The sequence below is a fragment of the Phasianus colchicus genome, chromosome 1 (genome assembly GCF_987193195.1).
Source record: "Phasianus colchicus chromosome 1, bPhaCol1.hap1.1, whole genome shotgun sequence".
Taxonomy (NCBI): domain Eukaryota; kingdom Metazoa; phylum Chordata; class Aves; order Galliformes; family Phasianidae; genus Phasianus; species Phasianus colchicus.
In genome coordinates this window covers 89,436,497-89,461,418 of record NC_143436.1, presented here as the reverse complement: position 1 = coordinate 89,461,418, position 24,922 = coordinate 89,436,497, and the positions used below count along the sequence as shown (strand labels likewise).

Here is a 24,922-nt window from a genome sequence, read left to right as displayed (position 1 = left end):
TGCTTCAATGGGAGCTCACAGATGAAAAAAAGAAAGGGGGATATTTGGATATTTTCTGGATTTCTACGTAGCTTTACTGGACCGGTCGCTCTGTGGCTAAGTTTTGTTTTTTAAGAAAGCAAATGTATGTGGACGTGGTTGCAGGTGTGGATTTAACTTTTTGTTCCTGAACACGTTTACTTTCTGTTCCACCTCACACACGCCTGGAAAGGAACCCTTTTAAGGAGTACCTTTGCCAGTGGAAAGAGTAGGGGACAATCACTTTATTCGGACTGTATTTTAAAAGCTGTACATACATGGTGGGTTGACCTTCGCTGTTTACTCAGTGCACACCATGCTGCTCTCTCTCTCCCCGTCCTCAGCAGGGAGAAAATATGATGAAACAGCTTGTGGGTTGAGATATGGACAGGGAGATCTCTCATCAGTTACCATCACAGCTTTTGGAAGATGAATTCAATTTATTGCCTGTTAGTGACAGGGTTGAACAGTGAAAACTAAAAGCAAAGCTAAAACGCTTTTCTCCTACAACCTCTACTCTCGAGGCTCAACTTCTCACTTGAAACTTCAACCTCCTCCCCTCAAGATGAGCAGGACGGACTGGGAAGGGGGCTGTGCTCAGTCCTTAATGCTTCATCTCTGCTGCTCCTCCGTGGTCTCTGTCTTCCCCCATGAAGGATGCTGCTGAAGCTAGAACTGATCCTGCATGAGCTTCCCACAGGCTGCAGCTCTCCCAGCACTGCCCCGACACGGTTTTGACCCGCTGGGTATACCTGTCAGGCACTGCTCCACACAGGTCCCCAGTGGGTGGCCTCCAGCCCCACTGCAGTCTGCTCTCCACGGGCTGCAGCTCCAGCCCAGGGCTGCTCCATGTGCTTTGTCCTCCTCCAGGCCTCATCCATTGCTGCACCGTGGGCTCCTTCATGGCTGTACGTGGAGATCTGCCCTGCGCAGTGCCCGTGGGCTGCAGGGGGACAGCCTGCTCCACCATGTGGAGCAGAAATGGCTGTAGAGACGTTTAATGCCTTCCTCACCACTGTCTTCAACACTGATGATGAGCTCTGGGAAGCCCAGAGACATGAGTTGGAGGACTGTGACTGTGGTAAGAATAAGCCCCCAGACAACCCCAAACTTGTGTAGGATGTGCTGCTGCAGCTGGATGCATACAAATCTACGAGGCCCACACGGGCTCATCCCGTGGAACTCCAAGGAGCTCCACAGGACTCCATTTTAGGGCCAGTTGTCTTCAGTGTTTTCATACCACGTCTTGCAGCACCTCATCCAGACGCCTCTTGAACACCACCAGGGACAGTGACTCCACCACCTCCCTGGGCAGGCCGTTCCAGTGCCTGACCACACTCTGAGAGAAAAAGTTCTTCCTTATATCTCATCTAAATCTCCCCAGGCGCAACTTGTGGCCATTTCCTGCGGTCCTATTTGTTGCCTGGGAGAAGAGGCCAATCCCTTCTTCATCCCAGCCACCCTTCAGGAAGTTGTAGAGAGCAATGAGGTCTCCCCTGAGCCTCCTCTTCTCCAGACTCAACAATCCCAGCTCCCTCAGCCACTCCTCATAAGACTTGTGCTCCAGACCCCTCGCCAGTTTCCTTGTCCTTCTCCGGACACGCTCCAGGGTTTCGATGTCTTTCTAGTAGGAGGGGCCCAAAACCTAACACAGTATTCGAGGTGCAGCCTCACCAGAGCTGAATAAAGGGGGTGATTACCTCTTGCTCCTGCTGGCCATGCTATTTCTAATGCATTGGCCCTCTTGGGCACATGGGCACGCTGTCGGCTCACGTTCAGCCAAGCGTCGACCAACACCCCCAGGTCCCTTTCCTCTTCACAGTCATCCAGCCCCTCTGCCCTAAGCCTATAGCGCTGCACGGGGTTATGTCATGGTTTTGTTGACAGGTTACTGCAGCCAAAGTGCAGGACCCGGCACTTGGCCTTGGTGAGCCTCATCCCATTCACCTCAGCACAGCGATCCAGTCTAGCCAGACCCCTCTCAGAGGTCTCCCTACCCTCAGGCAGATCGACACTACCTCCCAACATAAAGATATTAAACAAGATGGGCCCTAGTACTGACCTCTGGAGGACACCACTTGTAACGGGCCACCAGTGGCCTTAACTCCACTAACTACTACCTTCTGGGCACGGGCCTATAGCCAGTTCTTTATGCAGAGAAAAGTACACCCGTCCAGGCCACGGGCAGCCAGTTTCCCCAGGAGAATACCGTGAGAGACTGTGTCAAAGGCTTTGCTGAAGTCTAGGGAGGCTGCCCCAACAGCCTTTCCCTCATCTACCAATCATCTTGTCACCCAGATGGTCATAGAAGGAGATGAGGTTGGTCAAGCACGACCTGCCTTTCTTGAACCCGTGCTGGCTGGGCCTGATCCCCTGGACGCCATGCACGTGCCGTGTGATCTCACCAAGAGGATTTGCTCCATAACTTTCCCTGGTACCGAGGTCAGGGAAGAGACTGGAGAGAGGAGAGCAGAGGAGTGCAGCGACGTGGCCATGTTTGTGACAGCGTGCGGTGATGTGGCCGTGTTTGTGACATCAGCAGACGAGTCACAATGCAGGGTGGGGTGGGGGGGGCCAGAAGCTGCAGTAGAGGCAGCGCTGGGGCACTTTGCCGTAGGCCTTCAGTGAGTGCGGTACGCACCTGCTAGCGGCTAGCGGCTATGGCTTGGGTGGTCTACATCGCCCTGGCGGTCATTGGAATCATCCTTTTGGGAAATCTCCTCATGCACGGCAATGTGCAGTTCTTTGGCATTGTTTGGATCCTTGCAGCGATCCTTGTTGGCCTCCTGAAGATCTTCATCTTCCTCCTTAAAGTGGCTCTGATGGTCTTCGTCCCACTGGCATTGCTGGGAATCATCCATCCGGGAAGTCTCCTCAGGTATGGCAATATGCACGAGCACGTTTGGCTGCATATGGAGCACCTGAGTCGGGACATGGCTCAGCTACTGCACAACATGGTGCAAGTGAGCCAGTGGCAGAGCTGGATGGCCAAGGGAGCCCAGCTCTTTGCTGCCCTGCAGCACTGGCCCATCTGGGCCTTTCCTGGAGCCTTCGTCCTGTTCTTCGGCTTCCTCTGGTGCATCAGGAAAACAAAATATTTGCCAGGAACCAGCAGCATTGTTTGGATCTGTGCTGCGATCCTTGTCGCCATCCTGAAGACCTTCATCTTCCTCCTGAAAGTGGCTCTGATGGTCTTCATCCTCCTGGCATTGATGGGAATCGTCCTTTTGGGAATTCACCACATGTATGGCGATATGCACGAGCACGTCTGGCTGCATATGGAGCATCAGAGTCGGGACATGGCTCAGTTACTGCACAACATGGTGCAGGGGAGCCAGTGGCAGAGCTGGGCGGCCAAGGGAGCCCAGCTCTTTGCTGCCCTGCAGCACTGGCCGATCTGGGCCTTTCCTGGAGTCTTTGTCCTGTTCTTCAGCTTCCTCTGGTGCATCAGGAAAACGAAATATTTGCCAGGAACCAGCAGCATTGTTTGGATCTGTGCTGCAATCCTTGTCGGCCTCCTGAAGATCTTCATCTTCGTCCTGAAAGTGGCTCTGATGGTCTTTGTCGCCCTGGCATTGCTGGGAATCGTCCTTTTGGGAATTCACCACATGTATGGCGATATGCACGAGCACATTTGGCTGCATATGGAGCATCTGAGTTGGGACATGGCTCAGCTACTGCACAACATGGTGCAAGTGAGCCAGTGGCAGAGCTGGGCGGCCAAGGGAGCCCAGCTCTTTGCTGCCCTGCAGCACTGGCCGATCTGGGCCTTTCCTGGAGCCTTCGTCCTGTTCTTCGGCTTCCTCTGGTGCATCAGGAAAACAAAATATTTGCCAGGAACCAGCAGCATTGTTTGGATCTGTGCTGCGATCCGTGCCGCCTTCCTGAAGACCTTCATCTTCCTCCTGAAAGTGGCTCTGATGGTCTTCGTCCTCCTGGCATTGCTGGGAATCATCCTTTTGGGAATTCACCTCAGGCGTGGCGATATGCACGAGCACGTCTGGCTGCATATGAAGCATCTGAGTCAGGACATGGCTCAGCTACTGCACAACATGGTGCAGGGGAGCCAGTGGCAGAGCTGGGCAGCCAAGGGAGCCCAGCTCTTTGCTGCCCTGCAGCACTGGCCGATCTGGGCCTTTCCTGGACTCTTTGTCCTGCTCTTCAGCATCCTTTGGTGCATCAGGAAAATGAAATATTTGCCAGGAAGCAGCAGCATTACTTGGATCTGTGCTGCGATCCGTGCCGCCTTCCTGAAGACCTTCATCTTCCTCCTGAAAGTGGCTCTGATGGTCTTCGTCGCCCTGGCATTGCTGGGAATCATCCTTCTGGGAATTCGCCTCAGGCATGGCGATATGCACGAGCACGTCTGGCTGCATATGGAGCATCAGAGTCGGGACATGGCTCAGCTACTGCACAACATGGTGCAAGTGAGCCAGTGGCAGAGCTGGGCAGCCAAGGGAGCCCAGCTCTTTGCTGCCCTGCAGCACTGGCCGATCTGGGCCTTTCCTGGACTCTTTGTCCTGTTCTTCAGCTTCCTCTGGTGCATCAGGAAAACGAAATATTTGCCAGGAACCACCAGTATTGTTTGGATCTGTGCTGCGATCCTTGTCGCCATCCTGAAGACCTTCATCTTCCTCCTGAAAGTGGCTCGGAAGGTCTTCATCCCCCTGGCACTGATGGGAATCATCCTTTTGGGAATTCACCACATGTATGGAGATATGCACGAGCACGTTTGGCTGCATATGAAGCATCAGAGTCGGGACATGGCTCAGCTACTGCACAACATGGTGCAGGGGAGCCAGTGGCAGAGCTGGGCGGCCAAGGGAGCCCAGCTCTTTGCTGCCCTGCAGCGCTGGCCGATCTGGGCCTTTCCTGGAGTCTTTGTCCTGTTCTTCGGCTTCCTCTGGTGCATCAGGAAAACGAAATATTTGCCAGGAACCACCAGCATTGTTTGGATCTGTGCTGCGATCTGTGCCGCCTTCCTTAAGCCCTTCTTCTTCCTCACAAAAGTGGCTCGTATGCCGGCCTGTGGCAGCAGCGGCCAGAAAAGGTCCAGAAATGAGGTGGAGGACGACGATGAGGAAGAGGACAGTGACTCAGACGAGGCATGGGACCTGGGCAGAGTTTGGGCCGACCACACCGAGTGGCCAGCACTGCACGTGGCCAAGAAGTGCCAGCTGGTGGAGGAGCTGGTGGATGACCTTCTGCGCGCCTGCCGAGGACAAACCTGCCACAGCTTCACGCCCAGGCTGCAGCCAGCCATCGGGATCTGCGTCTCTGAAGAATGGATTGCCCACCATGAGAACGTCGTCTACCACCTGCTCGTGCCCGTGAGGCCTCCCCCCGGCCACACCTTCCATGTAGAGCTGGACGACGTGGAGACAGTGACGAGCAATTCCTGTGTGCGCGTGCAGCTGGAGTGCACCTGCACGAGGGAGCGGCTGCTGGGGGACATGCTCTGCTTTGTGCACCACAGTCAGGAGGAGCTGAGAGAAAAACAGGAGCCCAGCTTGCTCGACACCTTCTGCACGGGCCCCTATCTGCACGTGGAGAAAAGCACGCTCTGGCTCCAGGACCAGGTGAAAGCAGCCTGGAGGTGTCTGCCTCAGTCGCGTGACTGCCGCCTGGAGCTGCTGCTTTCCAGCCACTCGTGCAAGATGCAGCTGATCACCCCCTCCAACTACACCTTCAACATCGAGATGACTCTTGGGGTGCAGCTTGACGAACCGGACACATTCCTGAGCATTGAGTAGGATCAGGATATGTTTCTATGTTTTCTCAATTTCGGTCTTTCAAAGTATGTCATTCTCTTACTTAAATAAATTGGCTATATTTTTAACACCAGCGCTCCTCTTGTAATGGTTTTTTTTTTTTCCTGCAGAAAGGATTAGGGATTCTGGCTGTCGGCATGTTGAATGTGATCCAGCAGCATGTCCTGGCAGCCCAACTGGTCAACGGTACCCTGGGGTTCATCAGGCCCAGCACTGCCACCAGGTGGCGGGAGGGGTTGTCCTCTGTGCTGTGCGCCTCACCTCCTGCACTGTGTGCAGCTGAGGGTGCCACAATGTAAGAAGTAAATAGAACTGTTAAAGAGTGTCCAGAGGAGGGCTGCAAAGATGGGGAACGGTCTGGGGAGCAACACTTATTAGGAGAGGCTGAGGTCCCTGGGTTTGCTCAGTTCAGAGCAGAGGAGCTGAGGGGAGGCCTCATGGCAGCCTGCAGCTCCTCACAGGGAGTGGAGGGGCAGCGCTGAGCTCTGCTCTCTCCTACAGCAACAGGCCCCGATAGAATATGACACGGAGGAGGAGGCAACAGGACACACATCAGAATTCAAGACATGTAGGGTGATGTTTAGAAAGTCTTGGCTGCTTGAAAGCCCAGTGAGTGGAAGAAAGTTTATTTAAAGGCGGAGAGTAGAAGCAGAATGCAAGAGCTGGGTATTAAGGGTGCAGAATAAGGCCACTGTCTCCTGGTTGAAGCAAATCGATGTGGCAGTACTTCTCCTGGTGTGCCACTGGATATAAACCACCTGTAGCCTGGAAAGCTCAAAAAATGCTTTAGGATTGAGATATTTTTGTGGCAAAAGTCCCTTTTTATCTCGCTAAGGAGAAATTACATAAGCAGGAAAGATGGGGCACTTTCTGCTGAAGGTTTTGTATTCATGAGCTCTGCTGCCACTTTGGATTCCTCACCATGCCGCACAGTACCAGGCTTCCAATTAAAAGCTCAGGTCCTTTAGACAAGCAATTAAGTGCTAGCCCGGGCGTGTCCTCAGACCTATCTACACAAATAAAAAGAAGCTGATGAGCTGCAGTGAGGAGAAGGAGGAGGATTTCTGCCCCAAATGGCTTGCAGTGCCTAGTTTTCATTTTTTAGTGCGTAATTTTTAAGTCAGAAGCTATCACTGCCACTAGGTGAGCCACAGCCAGAGCTCACATTCGGCTTTGAAAACAACAGCAAACTGTTTGCCTTGCCCAAGACAAATCCAACACAACACAGCTGTAATGCCTGCCCACGGTATGGGCTGACATCCTCACGGCTTCTGCTTCCATAGGGCACCAAAGCGGCTGCAAACATGTTTTGCGAGTGAGAGAAATATCAGTTATCATAACTAATAATGCCATAATATTTTTTATTTTTTATTTTTTAAAAGGAAATATGAAAAGCACATACTTATATCATGTGCTTCATAACTGAGGGCCAACTCCACCACTCCTTCCTGCTGGATGGAGTTACTGCGTGCTGCTCTAGTCTGGCTCACAGTTGCTGCCTACATTTCCAGCAATGCTTTCCAGGTAGGATGTGCAAGCTCCCGAGACATAGGACCAGTGTGCAGGAGTTTATGTGCTAACAGAGTAACTGTGCAGAAGTGAAAAGCCGCTGTTGTTCTTGTTTTCCATATCACCATGCAAGTGCAGCAAGACAAATTTAGGCATCTCCAGCATGTGAGCCTCTTGTTCATCTTCTCTGTTGGCATCAAAACAAATCGAATATATACTTCCGTTGCCAAGAAAAATCACTTTTCCCCAGCAGTAGGTGAGACACTGGTAGAGCACCAGAATAGGGGTTCATGCTGCTCAAGGGTTCACATTCACATGCATCTTCTCAAGGAAAGTGCAGCTTGAAAGTGAGCAGAAAAGCACTTCTGCCTTTTTGAGCAGGGATGCCCAGTAGAGATGCAGCAGCACTTCTAATCTCAGCCTCATGTCTCTCTGTGGAGGCCCATAGGGCTCACTGCCACTGGGTGGGCTCATCTCTGTCCCCACTCTTAGCCCATCTCAACCCAAAGTGGCCATCAAAGGGGTGGCAGCAGTGGGACAGGTGGAACAGCTCTGCTCCCAGCTGTTGGGGAGGCTGTTCTAGCTCCAAGTCCTCTGCTAACAATAATTTCCTGGAGGGATAATCAAGAAGCACACTGCTTGGCTTCAAAACATACAATATACTTTATTGCCTGCTAGATAATCAAATTGAGGAGTAAACACCATAGCTGGAAAAAGCAGAAAAGGACCAGGAAAAGGAAAAGAATATCCAGTCACCAAACAAGTTTATCAGGCAATAAACCATACACAATATAAATAATCTGTTTCCCAAACAACTAAATTTTTATTTTGCTAATGGCCTTTATATGGTTAATTATCAGTAGTAAAATCTCTGGATTTCATTTTCTACACAGCATTAGTAGTAAGAAATATATAAGGGACTCTGCAGAAAGCAATACAAAGGAGTTATATACACAGGCACCTTCTGTGGAGCAAGAACAGAACTTCATCTAGGGAGGAGGGGCTATCTACAAAACAGAAGACCATGGTAATACAATAGTAGCTCAGACTTAGTTCAGCTGCTGCCTTTCCACAAGGCAGGTCAGCCAACTTATGTATACATATATATTTTAATATAGATATATAGAGAGATTTATTATTTTAAAAATAATGTGAACTACCTGTAGTTCCTAGGCTAATTTTAAAGAGGCAGTGTACCTTTCTGAAGCTTCATTTTCAGGAAGTATATTAAAAATGGTATATAAAAGACTAGCAGACCCAAGCTCATGTATCAGCAACCGGTATCTTTCCTCAGAATTTTTTTCTAATGCCACAGTTGCCATCCCCAGTGATGGCAATGCCTTCAGTCATCTAGATTGCTATTTACGTTGCTACCGCTAAGTTTGCTTGATTATAGTGTTGTTAGTTATCATCGATTATTAATAGCAATAGTGCTGCAATACGCTGTCAGAGCCTGACTGCATTATGAAGACCTAGTCTTTATGCGCATGCAGAGTTTTGTCGCTTAATCTGAAAGACCATTTCTCATACAAGATGTTTCCCCTGCCAACCCCCTGATGTTCCTCCAAATGCACCAAAAGGGCCACTTCCATCCACCTAAGGAAGACCACCAGCACACCCTACACCCAAAGTATTTCTAGAGGCCTCTTCCCAACCCAGCGATGACATCTGGATTCCTCACTGCCTCACACATCATCCTAATGGCAAGGAGATGGCTTTGCATGGAGTACACCAATAACAGTGTGGCAATACACAAACTGTTTTCCATAGTACGTATGACATTTTGCTGAGGGAGCATAACCTTGCCTGCTTTTAAAGACAGATGTCCAGACGGAGCAAGATGTATTTGCAGTATTACAAAATGAAGGTTGTTTGTATTTAAAAACATACCTGACATTAAAATCAGCATTGTGCCAGGCAACCACATCCTTGCTGAACTTAGTATTAGCCTTGGCATTGGATTACAAAAGAACAGAGCTATAAAATCCCTGACTGCTATTGCACCATGCCTTTCAGAAGCAATCTCAGCTATGACAGCAGCAGCAGGTGCCCTCTGCATCCCACTGAGCACCAATGCTGGGCATGTAGGGATGTGCTGTGAGAAGACAGGAGTACCCACAAGCAAGGCACTGACCTGTACCATGCAGGAGTTAAGCTCTTCTGCCCGTGCAGGTAAACCCACTATGAAGGGGATCTGCTGAAAACTCAATTATCCCAGTTCCTGCATCATCACAGAGAGCATCCCATGTCTTATTTAAGTGTCTGGACCTTCCTTTCTGCTTGGCATAAGGCAGATGGATGTGTCAGCATCAGGGCAGGGAGATCTGGTACCTCAACAAGCAACTGCAGAGTCGGTGCTTGCTGTCAGTGCTGTAACTTCTGTTCAGCTCTATGGGACTCACACTCAGCAGCAGGGAAAACACAAGCAGCACCCTGCTGTGCTGGAAAGGGAAAAAACAGGCAGATTTTGAAAGAGAAGTTCTTACATTGGGTTTAAAACCAACTGAAGCTTCACCTTCACTAGCTGTTGCTGGTTCTCTGACTGCTGAGGAGAAAGGTGAATAGCAGTGCCCAAGTTGATCTCCTGCAATCAGCAGCCTTAGCTGTTACTTTTGACCATCCTGCACCCCAGTTTGGCTTACCCTGGTGGAGCTGCAGAGCAGTGTTAGGAATCCCATAGAAGGATGAGGGATTACAGGGCCATTGAAGCCAGACAGAAAGACTTCTCCATGCATCGCTGAGGATTATGTTGATAGTGAAAGCCAAAGACTGCTGACATGGTGCACAATTTGCAACTATAACAAAGCTTGACAGGCACCCAACATATTTAATAGTTCATATGTAAAACTGGGAGCCAAAGATTCTTGTCACACCACAATCCCTGCCAGGGCTGGGAAAATCAGCCAATTCCTTTTACACACATCATTTCCTCCTATATAAAGCCATTTATCTGACTCACAAGCTGTGAATCACATCTTATGAACTGCTCTGGTGTACCTTCTCTTCTTTAAGCCAACAATTCTTTGTCACTTAATGTGCTGATGCTGTCAGCTGCTACAGAGAGGTGTCTGTGGAAATATTGCCCTTCAAATGTCAGCCCATGGCCGGTGGGCACCCACACTGGATCTTTTCAAAGGCTTTTACTGCAGTCAAATAGTCTTGGGTCCTGCACCCACACATACTCCTCACAACATGCATGCCTGTATCAGGGCCAGACATAACCTGGAGCAAGTGAACAAGGAGCTCAGTTTTTCTGGTCCTCAAGTCTGCACCCTACCATTGTTTCACTTATTGTAGCACTTGGATGCAGCACCCAGCCTCTGATTTTCTTCCTTCTTGACTTGGATGTCAGTGCCTGGGTCTGCTCCACTGTACACAGCGTGACCAAGGGGCAGCACATGATGGTCACGTCATGCCTCCAGCAGGACCTGTATCTTGCTGCCCTTTCTCCTTGAGCTAGTAGGGCCAGTGATAGCATTGGCTGCACAGAGCAGACAAGATGCTGCAGAAGGCTGTGGTGCTCTGGTGGCTTTCCTGCTCTTCATCTGTGTAGATGAAGAGTGGGGAAGCTATACCTGGGCAGATCAGAAAGCAGGCTGAATGCGGGCATGGCCATCATCCAGCACTTGGGGCACTGGTGTGGAAGAGGCATCCCATTGAGAGGCTGGGTAGGACTCAAGGCTGGACACAAGGCTGGTTGCTGGGACCCCACTGAAGGCCGAGCAAAATGCCCACTGCTCAGCCTGGTGGTGGCCATGAGTGAATGGCCCAAAGATGCGGGCACGTTCTGGCATTTACCAATGTCACAGCACAGCTGAACGAGAGCACTGTTGTGTGAGATGGGTGTTTTCCTTGTTTGGGTTCCACCTCACAGTAGTATGGCTTTAAGGACTGATTTGTAGCATCCGCTCAAGGGTACTGAGGAAAAAGCTGACAGGTTTGCTTTTGTTTTGTCTTTACTGTCAGAACTCCGTAAAACAAATTGAAGGCAACTGCTAGATAGAAAACACAGCGCTGGGAGAAAGGTTGCTTTGAACCTCTCTGGTATGGCTATTAACAGACAACCTGACAAACTATTCAGGAGAAGAGGTTTTTGAAGGCATGTGGCAGTCCTGTGGCTAGTGATCATGCTGGGCTGGCACTCTGTGACAAATCTCACCTCATCTTATCCAATCATTATATTTAATGTCACAAAAAACAACATACTTGTCTAGCATCTTCTGAAGATGCAGTCTTTTTTTACATCTCTATCTCCTAAAATTATGTACATGGGCACTGTGGAAGTAAGGGTGGATTCCACAACCATCTTTCAGGCAGGCGCAGCTTAACCTGTCCTGGGATAGAGAAGCACTCCAGGTCCCTGTGACTTCATGCTAGGTAAATACCACCAATATCTTGTCTTGTCCCAGCAAAGGATGCATTGAACATCTTGGCAGGATGCTCGGATGCTTTGGCTTCCTGTTTAGCCCACAGCCCACACAAGCATGTGCTCTGTCAAGAGTCAATTTACATCTTCCTGACAAGCCATTACGAGCCTCTCTACTTTTCACATGAAACATTTGGGAACAGCACACAGAGAAGAGCTCAGTGCAATGGCCACTGTGCAATTTCAAAAACTGCCATGGACAGCCTTTGCCCCACATTTTGGGATCTTGAAAAATGTTGGCCGAACTGCCATCAAGTTGATAATGAGCAAGAGAAAGAAAACACAACACTGATAGGCTAGTCAGGTTCTTGCCTAAAGACTGCAGGGGATGGCCATTCTAAGAGCAGCTACTTTTAAACTTGCTACAAGCAGCACTAAAGATTAATTAACCTAGAGAAAATATGACTCTGCTTCAAAAGGAAAAAAAAAAAAAAACTAGGGCCCCAGGATATTGTAAACAGGTACTCACAAACATTGAGGTGAGACATCATTAGGAAATACCAGCATTACCGTGTAGATGATTTGTGGTATTTTTTTTCACATATTACAATTGCCCAGAGAGATGACCTCACATAAATGAGTCATTCTCAGCTGGTGATGGAAAGGAAGTAATACAATGACATCAAGAGCAACCAACTTCCAAAGATGAAGGAAACAAATAGCAGCAGCGGCGGCACCAGGCTGCTGCTCACCTACGACCAGCCGTGGGAATCCATCTGTTTACCACTTCTGAAGTGAACAGCTATTTTAACAGCTTGCTAACCTGCCTTCACCATAGAAACACAAGTGGCACAAGCAGAATCTGATGTACAGAAATGCTGGCTTTTCCTATGGGCTTGTCTGCATGCCAGTTTTGTTTTTTTAAGGTTCACGTGGGTGAGGAAAGACCATCTAGAGACACACTGACAGCAATGCAAGTCAGTGGCATCCTTCCTGATGTAATGCTCTCTGCTTAAATCAATGCCCAGTAGCAATAATAAAAGAGTAAAAAATGTCTTTGTATCAGCTGCACAACACGTGCCCAAGGGCTCCACATGCCACCACCGCCACCACCAGCACTTTTTCAAGGACATGGCTGAGGCTACACCCCCAAGTGTCTGGCACCGCTGCAGCCAGCTCGCACCCGAAGGAGGATCCCTTGTGCATTCATCAACATTTGGTACTCACCGGGCTGGTGGTGTTCAGCCACATCACTACTACACTCCCAGCTGCAGTTTTGAAAACATTTTCAACCTGAGACCCTAACAACCACAGAGAATCTGCTCACCTGACACAAGCAAAGCCACCAAGTTAGACTTTAAACAGAAGATGAAAGACATAGAAATCAAAAAACATGTTACTGCCTGGCAAGATCTGCAGACTAAAAGACCCGAGTTTGCATGGAAGGGCTTAGCTGTTACTGAGATATGATTTGCTGGTGCAGTTTCCTGCAATGGTGTTTATGGGGTCCGTTTATGTTCTTCGTCTGGAAGCCGAATTCAACACATTCTGATGGAGTTTGCCAGTGTAATTGCCATGATGCTCTCATTCTCCTGATGCCTTATTGGAGCTGAGGATTTCCTCAATAATTACAGAGAAATAAAATTTAAATGTTTGGGAACTTTTTTTTCCTCCTAGAAAGAAATTCAGAGATGTGCCAAGATTTATTTTGCAAGTTAAAGCTTAGTATGGATTAACACCAACAGTGTAGGTCTAATAGGCAGCACTGAAGTTCTGTTTTGTTTTTAAAGACAGTCAGCATGCTACTTCCACATTAGTTGCTGTTACAAGCCATAAAAATAAGGCAGGCCAAATCCTCTTCAACTGTGAAGCTTTTCTCAATAACAAACTGCTGGGAGAAGGAATTAGTTGACTGTATTTCAAAGAACTGCTGGGTTCCTGGCACTGGTGCTCTCTGGCTCTTCTACAGAAAGCCAGGCTGGAGGGAAAGCTCCGCTGCTTTGCTGGCATCGCTGGCAGATCCCATTGCCCTGTGATTCTCTCTCTGCAGAAGCTGCAGCTGATGTCCAGCCATGGCTAGGAAACGTTGCTGTTAAAAGCATTATGAAATAAATAATGCTCTTTGCATATTTTTTTAAGATCTGTGAAGTAGCTCAGGATGGTCCGGTACCGCTCCCATCCCACTGAAAATGAGTGGGAAGTTTGGAATTGATGTCAGTCAAGTTGTAAGCCGTGCGAGGAAAGGGAGGAAAGTCGAGATGACTGAGAAGGAAGGTGAGAAATTCGTAAGTGAAGCTCAACATGTCCAGCTTCCAGCGAGATAAACAAACCCACACATTACATGAGATTTTCTTCCAGCAAATATAAAATAGATTTCAGTTGGACAGTGGATTTGACAAAGCCAAGAGGTTTCCACTTGGATTCAAGGCAACACGTGCCGTCTGAACAAGGACATCCAGCACTATGCATTAGCATGAAGGTTGTTGACTTAATTGGTTTTTGGTGGTCTTTTTTTTTAGTTTTATTTTTTATTTTTAAGTAAAAAATAATAAAACATGACTGATCCTGCAAAGCACTTGGGAATATTTTCTGAATTCTCTGAATTGTTATTTAAGAATGTATTTCTGTCTCATTATATGCTTTTAAATCCCTGATGGCCACCCTTAGCTGCCGACCACAGAATTGCCAGCATGCACTAATTTTTTTTGTCTGGGCTTTTTAAAATTAGCCACAGATTATCAGTCTGTGACTCTGCAACTGCTGCTCTTCTATGACCAGAGCACATGGTACCAGTGACAACATGTAAGACTTGGGGAATCAAACTGGCTTTAAATACAGCTGTCCTCATGCTTAAACAATAGGCTCTTTTTCCCTCATGCTAGTCAGCACAATTAGATGGTAAACCTGTACTGATAAATGCCAACAGACAGCCTGGCTCAGAGATCTGTAATCACACCTCTTGTACAAATACATCTGAGCTACAGTGTTTCCATAAGGCATCCTCTAGCAGCCCTTCACTCCTAAGAAATTGCTTCACTGCTGTGGATTCCTGCATGAGAATTACCCAAACTCAATACTATTATTTTCTTATTATTTTCTTGAAGCACAGCACGAACAATTTGCTTAAGTACAGATTAAGCCAGTGGCCAACACTTCATATTGTTACGAAGTACACATACAGAAGCAGTTGTTATTAACAACACTTTTGCCATGTGTCAAATACACCTGTCATCTGATGGAATGCTTCCAAACGGCATCACACCTCACGCAGCTCACACACTACTGACTGAAAAATTACTGCTGCAGTGACTGAAACAAAACATGGTATCCATTCCCAACCAAGGACTTGAACTTCAATTTCTCATCTTTTTCTTTTTTAAATTTTTGCTAATGGTTGGCAAACCCTGCTTTTGAAATTTGAACTTCTTGAAGACAATGAAATGCTTCATCTGCTGTGATGGTGATTTTTCTGCCTCCTCACTTGCAATAGAAAACAGTGCTCCACAACCAAGATGAAAACTAACTTTGTTGTGATGACCTGCTGGTATCTGCAGGCAATTTACATGGCTGCTGTAACCAAGGACACATCAAGCCCGTGATCCACAAACTCATAGGTGCTTGTAAGCACCTGGATGCTCATGAAGGCCTGATTTCATCTGGTTTCAGCTAGGTTTGTTTCATTTTTACTTAGGAGGTCCCATCTAGAACAGAAATCCCCTGGTAGTGTTTAGTATCTGAGATACTAGGCTTTGAAACTTCTGGCAACATGCTACTAAGCTTTAAGACCTCTCGCAGCAGAATCATTTTAAGAACCAGTCATGAAGACATCAAGAAACTGTTCTTCATACTTGGAAAGCCTGCAGGGAAAACACCAGTCCTAACTCCAGGTGCTGACTAGGTACTAAGAGCACTCACAAAGGGCTTGGAAAGAACATGTCTGAGTACCAGAAGGATCTGATCTGAGCCCAGTGGCTGCAATCACCAGAAAGCTTGACCATGTAGGACTTCCTGCCAACCAACACCTTGCCAAAGGAAGATCACCAAGTGCCCCCACATCACGTTATCAAATGCCTGAGCAGACAGCTCTGACCTCAGAAAGGAGTGAGTGCATCTGGAAGACACGTTAGTGTAAGCCATGCAGATATTTGGGTTTCCCTTCGCAGGAGAAGACTTAGCCACAAATACAGTGAATGCAAAAAAGCTTTAATTTGAGCAAGGGAACAGGTGCCTGTGAAATATCTTCCCAGATGACCTAGCAAACTAGCCAAACACAAACTATAATGACTGCACCTAACACTCTCAGTACTAGGTGTTTCCATTCAGCAAGTACACTTTGGTGTTAAGCCTGAAATTCTACAGTAACTGGTTTGGTTTTGGGGTCTATTTCAATGAGTTCCTCTTGTTTCACAGACAAATAGACTGAAGTACATATATATAAATACTGAAGTAGTATTTGTACAGAATAAACTTTTGGTATGGATTTATGCAAGCTGGATTTTCAACCAGTTTCAGCTGACGTACAGACAGCTACATCCTGTGTTAGATTACTTCTGCTGAAGACCTAATCTGCCTTCTCCTGCCAGTAGGTAACAAACGAAGCCTAGCTGAAACCTTCAACACATTTTAAGTACAACTGTATTAGAGCTCAGTTTCTTACTGTTTCTGTGCCAAGAACAGTCCACAAAAAGAAGTTCACACTGAATAGCTGGTAGGCGTTATATCTTACAGGTTTTATTTTTGAAAACAAAACAGAACTTTGCAGCAGATATAGAAATGTTGTCTCGTATTTTGTTACTAAAGAACTGGCAGTTCCTTGTGCTATATCACAGTTATGGCATGCTCAAGTAACCTTTGCACCTCACTTAATGCTTTTACACTTAAAAAAAAAAAAAAAAGTCTGCTTCAGAGCAGGATTAACTGCACATTAAAAAAAAATTGTGATGAGCAATGAAAAGAGCCCAACAAATGGAATCAAGGAAGAATATTGTAATGCCAGGCAGAAGCATGTCACCTTAGGACGAGGATGTCATTCCATCCTGTGTCTTGAAAGTATTAGTGGGAATTTTGTCTTACCTGACAGTTAAGAGAGTGTCAGTGTAATGCCAAGCAGCTGCAAGTAGCAGTGTGAGAGCTGGGTAACAAACCAGGTCTAGATGCATTGAGTGGGCTGCACTACGCAGGTGTTTCATTGGAAGAATGAAATGAGAGCAGACACAAAAACACAGGGGTCTGAGTAATGAAGATGACTATATTTTAAGGTAATTCAGTAAGAAAAAAAATGGAATTGTAACTTCAGTGTCCCTGACTGAGCATACTGTACTGAGAAAAAAGATATTTTCTAAGATTCCTTCCAGCTTTTTACTTGCTGCATCAGAGCTTTTCTCTCCCTTTCTCAAATACGACCATTACATGGCCTTTAGCTCTGAAGCTCTTTCGTTCCTGGTATTTCTTTGCAGACAGCTGATGCGTAACCAGCAAAGGCAGTGCAAGATTGCGTACATTTCTTCTTCCCTGAGTAAGTGGCACTCAGCTGAAAAAAAAAAAAGAAAAAACCCCGCACAAAAACCCAAACCACGCCCCCTCCACCACCAAAAGTAAAAGCTTCCCTTCTGCTGCTTTTGACCCAGAAACAGATCTCTGCTTGCAAGCAAACAACTGCTTTCTACTGGTTTCACATATTCTGTACCTGGGTCTTGCGTGATACGAAAAATACATTGCAACCAAGGAATCTTCAGGTATCCAAGGCAAGAAAAAAAAGACAAGACCTCCCAAAGTCTAATTTTTAATCCTAAATAAAAAAGGTAAAACACAGGGACAGAACAGAGTACTGGTTTAAATAAGCTTTGAAAGTAGTGGGGATCTTTACGTTTAAATACGGATGATGCCTGCTATTTACTTTTAAAAAAGAAGCCATTCTGAGGAAGTTCTTCTGGTGTTCGGAAACTGAAAACGTAGCAGGGGTTTCTTTATGTGAGATGACTTCACTTATTTCTGTGGGTTAGAAATGAGCTTTCCAGTTGTGTGAAGACAAAATCCAGAAACACACTGTGGAAACCTGGAAAGCTTAGAAGAAAGGGCAAATGGCTCTCCCTCGGTTTAACTACACTGAGTCCTGCCTCTCCCTCGTCCACAATCTCCAGCTTCATGCCAATATACATTCAGTGAATTCTGTGGCACTTGCATGTGTCTGCAGATCTTTCCAACAATGTCAAAAGTGTTGATCAAGGCTCAGAAGTTTGTAAAAATAAAATGAAAGCTCCCATTATAGACATCTTTAAGCAAGAACAAATGGGCGTAGGTTCTTTGCAAATACGCAGTGTTTTTGTAGTCACTGTGCAGAAGTTGGATGGATGATCTGATGGGAAACTACAGCTCACAGTTTTGGGGATCCATGTCTGTTTTTTTGGCATCTTCCATTTTCAGGTGGAAAACGAACTTGCTTCTTTTTAAGTGGGAAAAAAAAACCCAAGAAAAAAAACAACTCATACTCTAGCTAAAAACAAGTTCTGCAAACGCTACCAAGTCAGCCATACGTAGAAGTGAACAACCACTTAATAGTAAAGCAGGGGAAGTATCAAAGCAGCTCTGTTTTAATAGCATTTATTTGCAATCATTAGTTTTAAATGGGAAACTGTTTACAGGCACACACTAGATAATCAAAATAGAACGAACATAAAGAAATCTATTTGACGGTCCTTTTCAAATATTTCAAATATTTTATTAAATATTTTATTCAGGTTTTGATCACAGTTTAATGTACTTTAGCATGTTATACACATGACTTAACATGTGCACTTAATATCAAATTAGATAGAGGTTTTTGAAGAAAGTACGACATTTTATAAATGTGCTTATTGACTTCTAACTACACACATCTAAGAAGGCAGTAGCTCTGTTATACCACTTATGGAGATGAACTATTATAAGGCATGTTTACACCAAGCTTTGGAGAGAATAAAGCCAAATACTGGGTCAAAATTTAGTGGAATTACGTATGAGAATAAAAGTTGAAGGACTGGGCCCTACAAAGAGATCACAGCAAATCAGATGTGTTAAAACTGTCAACACAGACTGGTTATTAAAAGCAAGCACTGCTGAGAAAGAAGATTCTCACAGTGTCTGTATTTTTTCAGACATTTTTGAAAATTACACCTTATGGCGTAACGTGAAGGAAAGAGAATGAAATTTTCCAAGAAAGTTTGAAAAACCATTGTCTGAGAAACCTCAAGTTGTTTTGGGACCTAACATGGAACGCTTTTATACAGGCAACGTCTTCCAAGCCACTGCATACCAATGTGTGTGTGTGTGTGTGTGTGTGTGTAGAAGGTATACACACACCTCTCTCCCTCTTGCCTTTGTCACCTTCAGACCACTGAATAAAGTGTAGCAGTGCGTGGAAAAAACAAGGTTAAAAGAGTAGGTTAGAGCACTGTATTCAGAAGCCTGGTTAGTTAGGCTGTACTGTGCGACAGCAGACATGTTTTTTTTTTTTTTCCAGTAGGGTACAATGTGGGTCTGCTGGCATAAGTTAACGATCAAGATCCAGAAATTACAATATAATTCTTTGGAAGAACTCAACAAACATTAAGGTATTTGCATTTGTTTTTAAAACTCAGTGTCAAGGCCCTAGGTCAAAATAACATGCCTCCTCCAGAAGCATCACATAAAGCCAAAGCTCAATTCTAGGGGCACAGTAGCCCGTAATCAGGGCTCCTGCACGGTCACACTGCAAACTACAATGCTGCCCCTCAAATAAGGATGGTTTTAGGCAGAAGCTCAGGTGTGTTGCTGAGTGGAGGTCTCAAGTCAGTTCTTCCTAGATGTCTGCCTCAGAAGAATCAGTGGGGGAACATAAAACATGCATCCACTTCATAAGCTCCTTCAAAGTTGTCAATTCAGTAGAAAATACTGAGTATATAAAAGACTATAATAGCAGTTAGGTGAGAGAATAAACCTCTCTGTGCCTTTTTATTGGGAAATTCAGGAGAGGAGGCAAAAAAAAAACAACCTCTTTCACAGCCTAAATGCACTCATTCTCATCTCTCAGTGTCCTGAAAATGACTCAATGTTCTGGCAGCTTTAGATGATAGTTTCATAATATGTACAAGGTAAGAAGAATGCCACAGATAGTACAAAACATGGCAAAGATACCTACGAGCTCTACAATCTAGAAAACAAGCATGGCAAACAAACAGTGTCTAATGAATAATGTATGGTATACAACACAAAAGTTGCACAGTTATGTTTCCTTGTGAAATTAGGATTGCAAATGTAAACTCCAGAATAAATTTCAAGAGCAGCATTTGGCTTACTGCATGACCATTGGGAGTATCTGAAGTCCACCACCTGATGAGCGCAGCAATTCCTGCTCTTACACAACCCATTCTACTGGGCCTATATCCCGCAACTCATGTGACTATGGCAGAGTTTCAACAAATATGCTCCAGCAACACAGTTTGGCTACCACTATATATTCAGCCTGATGTTGTCAGATAAATGTTGCTGTTGGAAAGTAAAGCATACAGAGATATACAAATGGTATCAACGGCTGAAAAGATTAAATGATCAAGCCTGAAAGCAAATGGAAGTTAACAAAAGTAGTCTTTTAGGAGAGGTAGCCATATTAGACTCAGCATTCAAAAAAAGGGAGTGCACTCAAAGGACAAAAATACATTACAAGATCTTGTACACCCATTATGTTTTTGTCTTTCCTACAGTTTTTTTTTTTCAGAATGTATACATACGCGCGCGCACACATATATATCTTTTTTCCTAACTCCTCTTTGTTGCCACAACTTCACCATACTGAGAACAAAGGCCAGCTTTCCTTTTAACCTCTCTTAGCTGTCCTGTGACTACAACTGTAGCCTTCAATCTGTTCCAGTACCCGTACAGTAGCTAACAGGCAGCAGAATTAAATTGCTCCAATTTAATATCCTGTTCCAAATGATAGCATCCAAACTATAAGGCATTCCCTCATTCTGATGCAAGTTACGACTCTCTTGGGTTTCTGCTTGGTACAGACTGCAGAGTGCTCTTCAGCCTTACGCTACAAAAGTAGATTACACCCAAACAGTAAAGCACGAGGATGGAATTTGAACACTGGTTCACATGCTTCCATCTATCCCTTGTTCCTGCGCCCTTTTCCAACAACAACGCTCACCACGTTAATTTCAAAAGTCACGCACCAATGCTATAAAAGAGAAATCCAAATTAACAAGAAATCTTTTGCTAATGACTTTGGGATACTGTATTAGTATAAAAGAGCATTCAGTCATCTTAAATAAATATATTCTATTTCTGAAATCACAGCACATTCAAGGGGTAGTTACTGCCGTAAGCAGAGCATTAGGTGATCTCCATGGATGTTTTTCATCGATTTGGTCTAATATCTGGAAAATAACCTACTGTGGGGATAAGAATCTGCATCTCAAATGTTCTGCAGAACGTTCTTCCCATATTTGCATACAGTACTAGAATAATTAAGAAGACATTACAGTATTTTCCTCCCAGCTGCTTGCATCTGTAGCTTTGGCTACAACAATATATTCCGTATACCTCAAAACTATATATGAAATACCCAAGATCACTAAATAAATAAAAGCCAAGGAAACCTGGGACAGTACTGCATTTTACACTTGAGATGAGATTCCCCCACTCCCATGGATAAGTGATAGAGAACAACTAAGGTAATTGCTTTTTTTTTTTTTTTTTTTTTTTTTTTTTAAAGAAAGATTTATACACAGGTTCAGATCCAGAAAATAATGTGAAATGCATAAATATTGATAGCTTTAGGCTAAGTTAAAATGGGTTCAGTAAAGTATGATACAACATATTCAGAATAAACAAAGCAGAAAAGCATCATATTTTGGTTTGCTTGAGATATACATAAGGTGCAACAATTTCTTTTCTAGAGGCATTTGTGGACAATGTGTTAACAGGTAACAGTGTTTGCTGGTATACTGAAGTACACACAATAGCAATATGATTTTTCCAAAACAAAAGCAGCTGAAATTAATAAAAATTAAAACAAAACAAACAAGGAAAAAAAAAAAAAAAAACCCAACCCCAATACAGTAAGATATTGGTCTGAAATTTTTGTTGTGCTAACAGACTTTGTTACCTGAAAATACTGATACCCCTTCTAGTAGATTCAGGGAAAACTCTAGCTACTGAAATCAAGACGTCACTCAGAGAACCAACAAAGGCAAATGCCTAGTGAACTATAAAGCTTTGCAGGATTTCTGCTACTCTCAGTGCCTAATCGCTTAAAAATTAAGCATATCTACAAAAAGGTTTATAAGTATCTGAAAACAGTCATATCCAGTAAACTGACCCAACCCTACCCCCTCTCTAAGGGAAAGTCAAGGAAAAGCAGATCAAGTAAGATATTAATTCATATAGAAAAAAGTAATTTTCTGTTTCTTTTAAAAAAGGTACCATTAATATACAGAAATATCTTCAGGAACAATATTGAAATTTAAATTGAGGAAGGATGGGGTGCTTTGACAAAAATATATCTACTCTAAAGGTTTCTAGAGAAATAAGTTAGTACCATTGTCAAGGTGAACGGCCTGCACTGTAACATATTTGGATTTCAGCTAATTATAAAGTGGTCCAAAACTCCAACAGCCACCTTGCTGTGACCCAACAGTTTAAAGTCTTTAGCTTTTCCTGTCTTGTTAAAATAACTTATAAAACTTTAATAAAATCTTATTAAAAAATACTGCCATAGGCTACAATGGCATTTGAGGGGCTCTTAGTCATATATTCACCTGAATTTTTAAAAAAGCCTTTTCACTGACTCATTGGCTCTGAAATTTTGTTGTTCTTTTGTAGTTGTTCCCTTCTTCCAACACATGCATCTTTGATGGTGCTGTTTTAGTGAGACTTTCCAAGCTGTCTACCCTAGTCAAACCTTTAACTCTTCGTTACAACTCTTGTGGTATCTTGTTATACTGTTTCCCAACAATGAACCAAAGATTTTCACTTAGCTACAACAATGAAAGGCTAAACCTAGCAAGCATTAATAGAGTTACTGTCCATATGGCTATTACATCAAATTAGTTACAAAATAACCCCAAAACATATTATCAATTCAGTCAAGTATAAATAAGAATGCCTGATAGAATGATGTAAACTCGCATCATTTAAAGACTTAATTCAAAGAACTTCAAACTCAATCTAATACTATCAAAAGTTCAGCCAGTATGACGAAGACTAATATAAAATTATTGCTGGAGTCCAATTTGGTAAATTGTTGTGCTACAATGCAAAAATTAGGGAAACATCTTGTGCTATTGAAGAAGTACCCTGTTGAATTTGTAGCTTTAGTTTAATTACTAGTGATCATTTTGCATCTGTTGGTAGGAATCAATGCTTGGTTATACAATAGTGTAAGTCGAAATAGTGAAGACAGCAGGCCAAGTGATACAATTGGCCTGGCTTTTGGGATGCATTTATGAGAGCAAACCACAAAAATTCAGCATAAGCAAAGATAGAAGCTGGCAGGTGGATCTGTGGTAGTCTGAATTCAGTCAAACATTACTCTTTAGTTGTAGTTTATCTGCATAAAACTTTCCCCTTGACCAACACAAACTGTAATTGGCCCTTTATACAAACTCTGAAGCCGTCTGTGCATAGTAACTACAACAATGCCAGTGTCTTTAAAATGTAAAAGGTATGCTTACCAGAGTACATGTATATTGAAAAGTCATGCTTTTAGGTCTTTCAGAATGGTGAAATAATACTAAGGTCACTTTTGAAAAACATATTCGCAGTACTTTTTGTTTACAGGAAAGTTTCACCAAGTCACTCAGATATCTATGCAAAAATAAAGGAACCTTCCAAGGCATTAAAGACAAGTCAATTCTCTGCAGTATTTTTCTTTTCCATACATCACTCCTTTTTCTAATGCACATCATCCTGGTTATTCAAAGCTAAATTAAAAAGAAACAAAACCCAAACATAGCCTGTCAGAATTTTTGCCAGTAAACTCTACCACTCTGGTGGCAAATATAAAAGTGCAGAACATCTGGACCACGTGGCTGCCCAAACACCGCTAACAATGGTACATCTGTCCAGGCTGCCTTGAGTTCTCTGGAACAGGTTTTATATTCATTCTACAATATAAACGTAGGCATAACCTATTAATATAAACCATCTTAGAACTTAAATCTTCATGTACAAAAATGACTAAGAATATCTAATAATAACTAGTGCAGTGCGTCAGTGTTTTTGTTGTTGTTGATTTTTTCATTTTCATTTAACTAGGCATTATATGAAACTAGTTGCCATACTCTCTGGTTGGTAAAAGAGATGCTGTGTGAACTAACAGTAAAGGCAGCCTTCTTCATATCAACCACCTATTTACTGTTTAAAAGCCTTCAATAGAAAGCAAGCTCTGGGATCATTCCATTCCTGTTCATTAATAGACAAATAATATCACCCTCCTACATACTGGGTTCCAATTTGAAGACCTGGCCCATGTTGCTAATGTCTGGCTTCCAGTGAATTCTGGGCCACTCAGAGCAATAAGCACTTGCTTGCAGTCTATAGTTTCCATCACATGGACTGACTAGCTTCCCTTGGTAAAGACAAGGCTAGGATATTAGGTAAAGCACAATGTTTTACAATAAAGTGGAGCTTCACTGGTCAGCGCAGGAAATAAGCACTGGAGCCTGAGACATTTCATTTGGCTGTCCATCATGTGGGAGAGGTGTGGCCCTCTGATTTCTGCAAAGAAAAGAAACCCACTGTTATTCAGAGCATGGAAATGCTTTTATCAGACAGGAAAGACAGAAATTAGCAAGTGATATAGTTCAACGTCTAGTGAACTCCACGCTGCCACAGATGTCCACATATTGCTGGCTACTAACTCTGTTTATAGGTATTCCTGCAACAATAAGAAAATATCCTGAAGACAACCTGCAATACAATGCAAAGTCAGACAAGTCTTGATGGTATTTGATTACACAAAACAAAACAGATGGCCAAAGAGTAAGTTAAGAGCACACAAGTGCTGTTACACATTTTATAAGTGAGTGGTATCAGCCCTCAGTAGTGGAGAGCACAGCTCACATACAGCAAAAGATGGCAAATGCACAGAGGCGTATGTCATGTTAACAAGAGTCAATAGCTGGCTTTTAAGCAAAACAAAAATATACCTATCAGCAGTTACATGCTGGGATGACTCCAAGTTTCATGACCTAACACTTCATCAGCCCAGCACAACATCTCTTTCATTACTTCAGCAGTG

At 44.3% G+C, this 24,922-nt stretch overlaps 2 protein-coding genes across 16 annotated transcripts in view; one reads left to right on the top strand and one right to left on the bottom strand.

Moving 5' to 3' along the window:
- The first annotated feature begins 2,581 nt into the window (after nucleotides 1-2,581).
- LOC149919828 (uncharacterized) lies at nucleotides 2,582-5,857 on the top strand. The gene has a single exon (XM_090151957.1). It carries the CDS (start codon nucleotides 2,679-2,681, stop codon nucleotides 5,769-5,771), a length of 3,093 nt encoding a protein of 1,030 aa, XP_090008083.1. The 5' UTR covers nucleotides 2,582-2,678; the 3' UTR covers nucleotides 5,772-5,857.
- A 2,085-nt stretch (nucleotides 5,858-7,942) lies between these two features.
- The window catches only part of BBX (BBX high mobility group box domain containing), a 141,535-nt gene continuing 124,555 nt past the window's right edge, over nucleotides 7,943-24,922 (bottom strand). For all 15 annotated transcript variants that reach the window (XM_031613226.2, XM_031613214.2, XM_031613216.2 and 12 more), the window contains one exon: nucleotides 7,943-24,399. In XM_031613226.2, coding sequence (XP_031469086.2) covers nucleotides 24,312-24,399 — 88 coding nt within the window. In that variant the 3' untranslated portion in view covers nucleotides 7,943-24,311. The remainder of the gene's footprint in view (nucleotides 24,400-24,922) is intronic.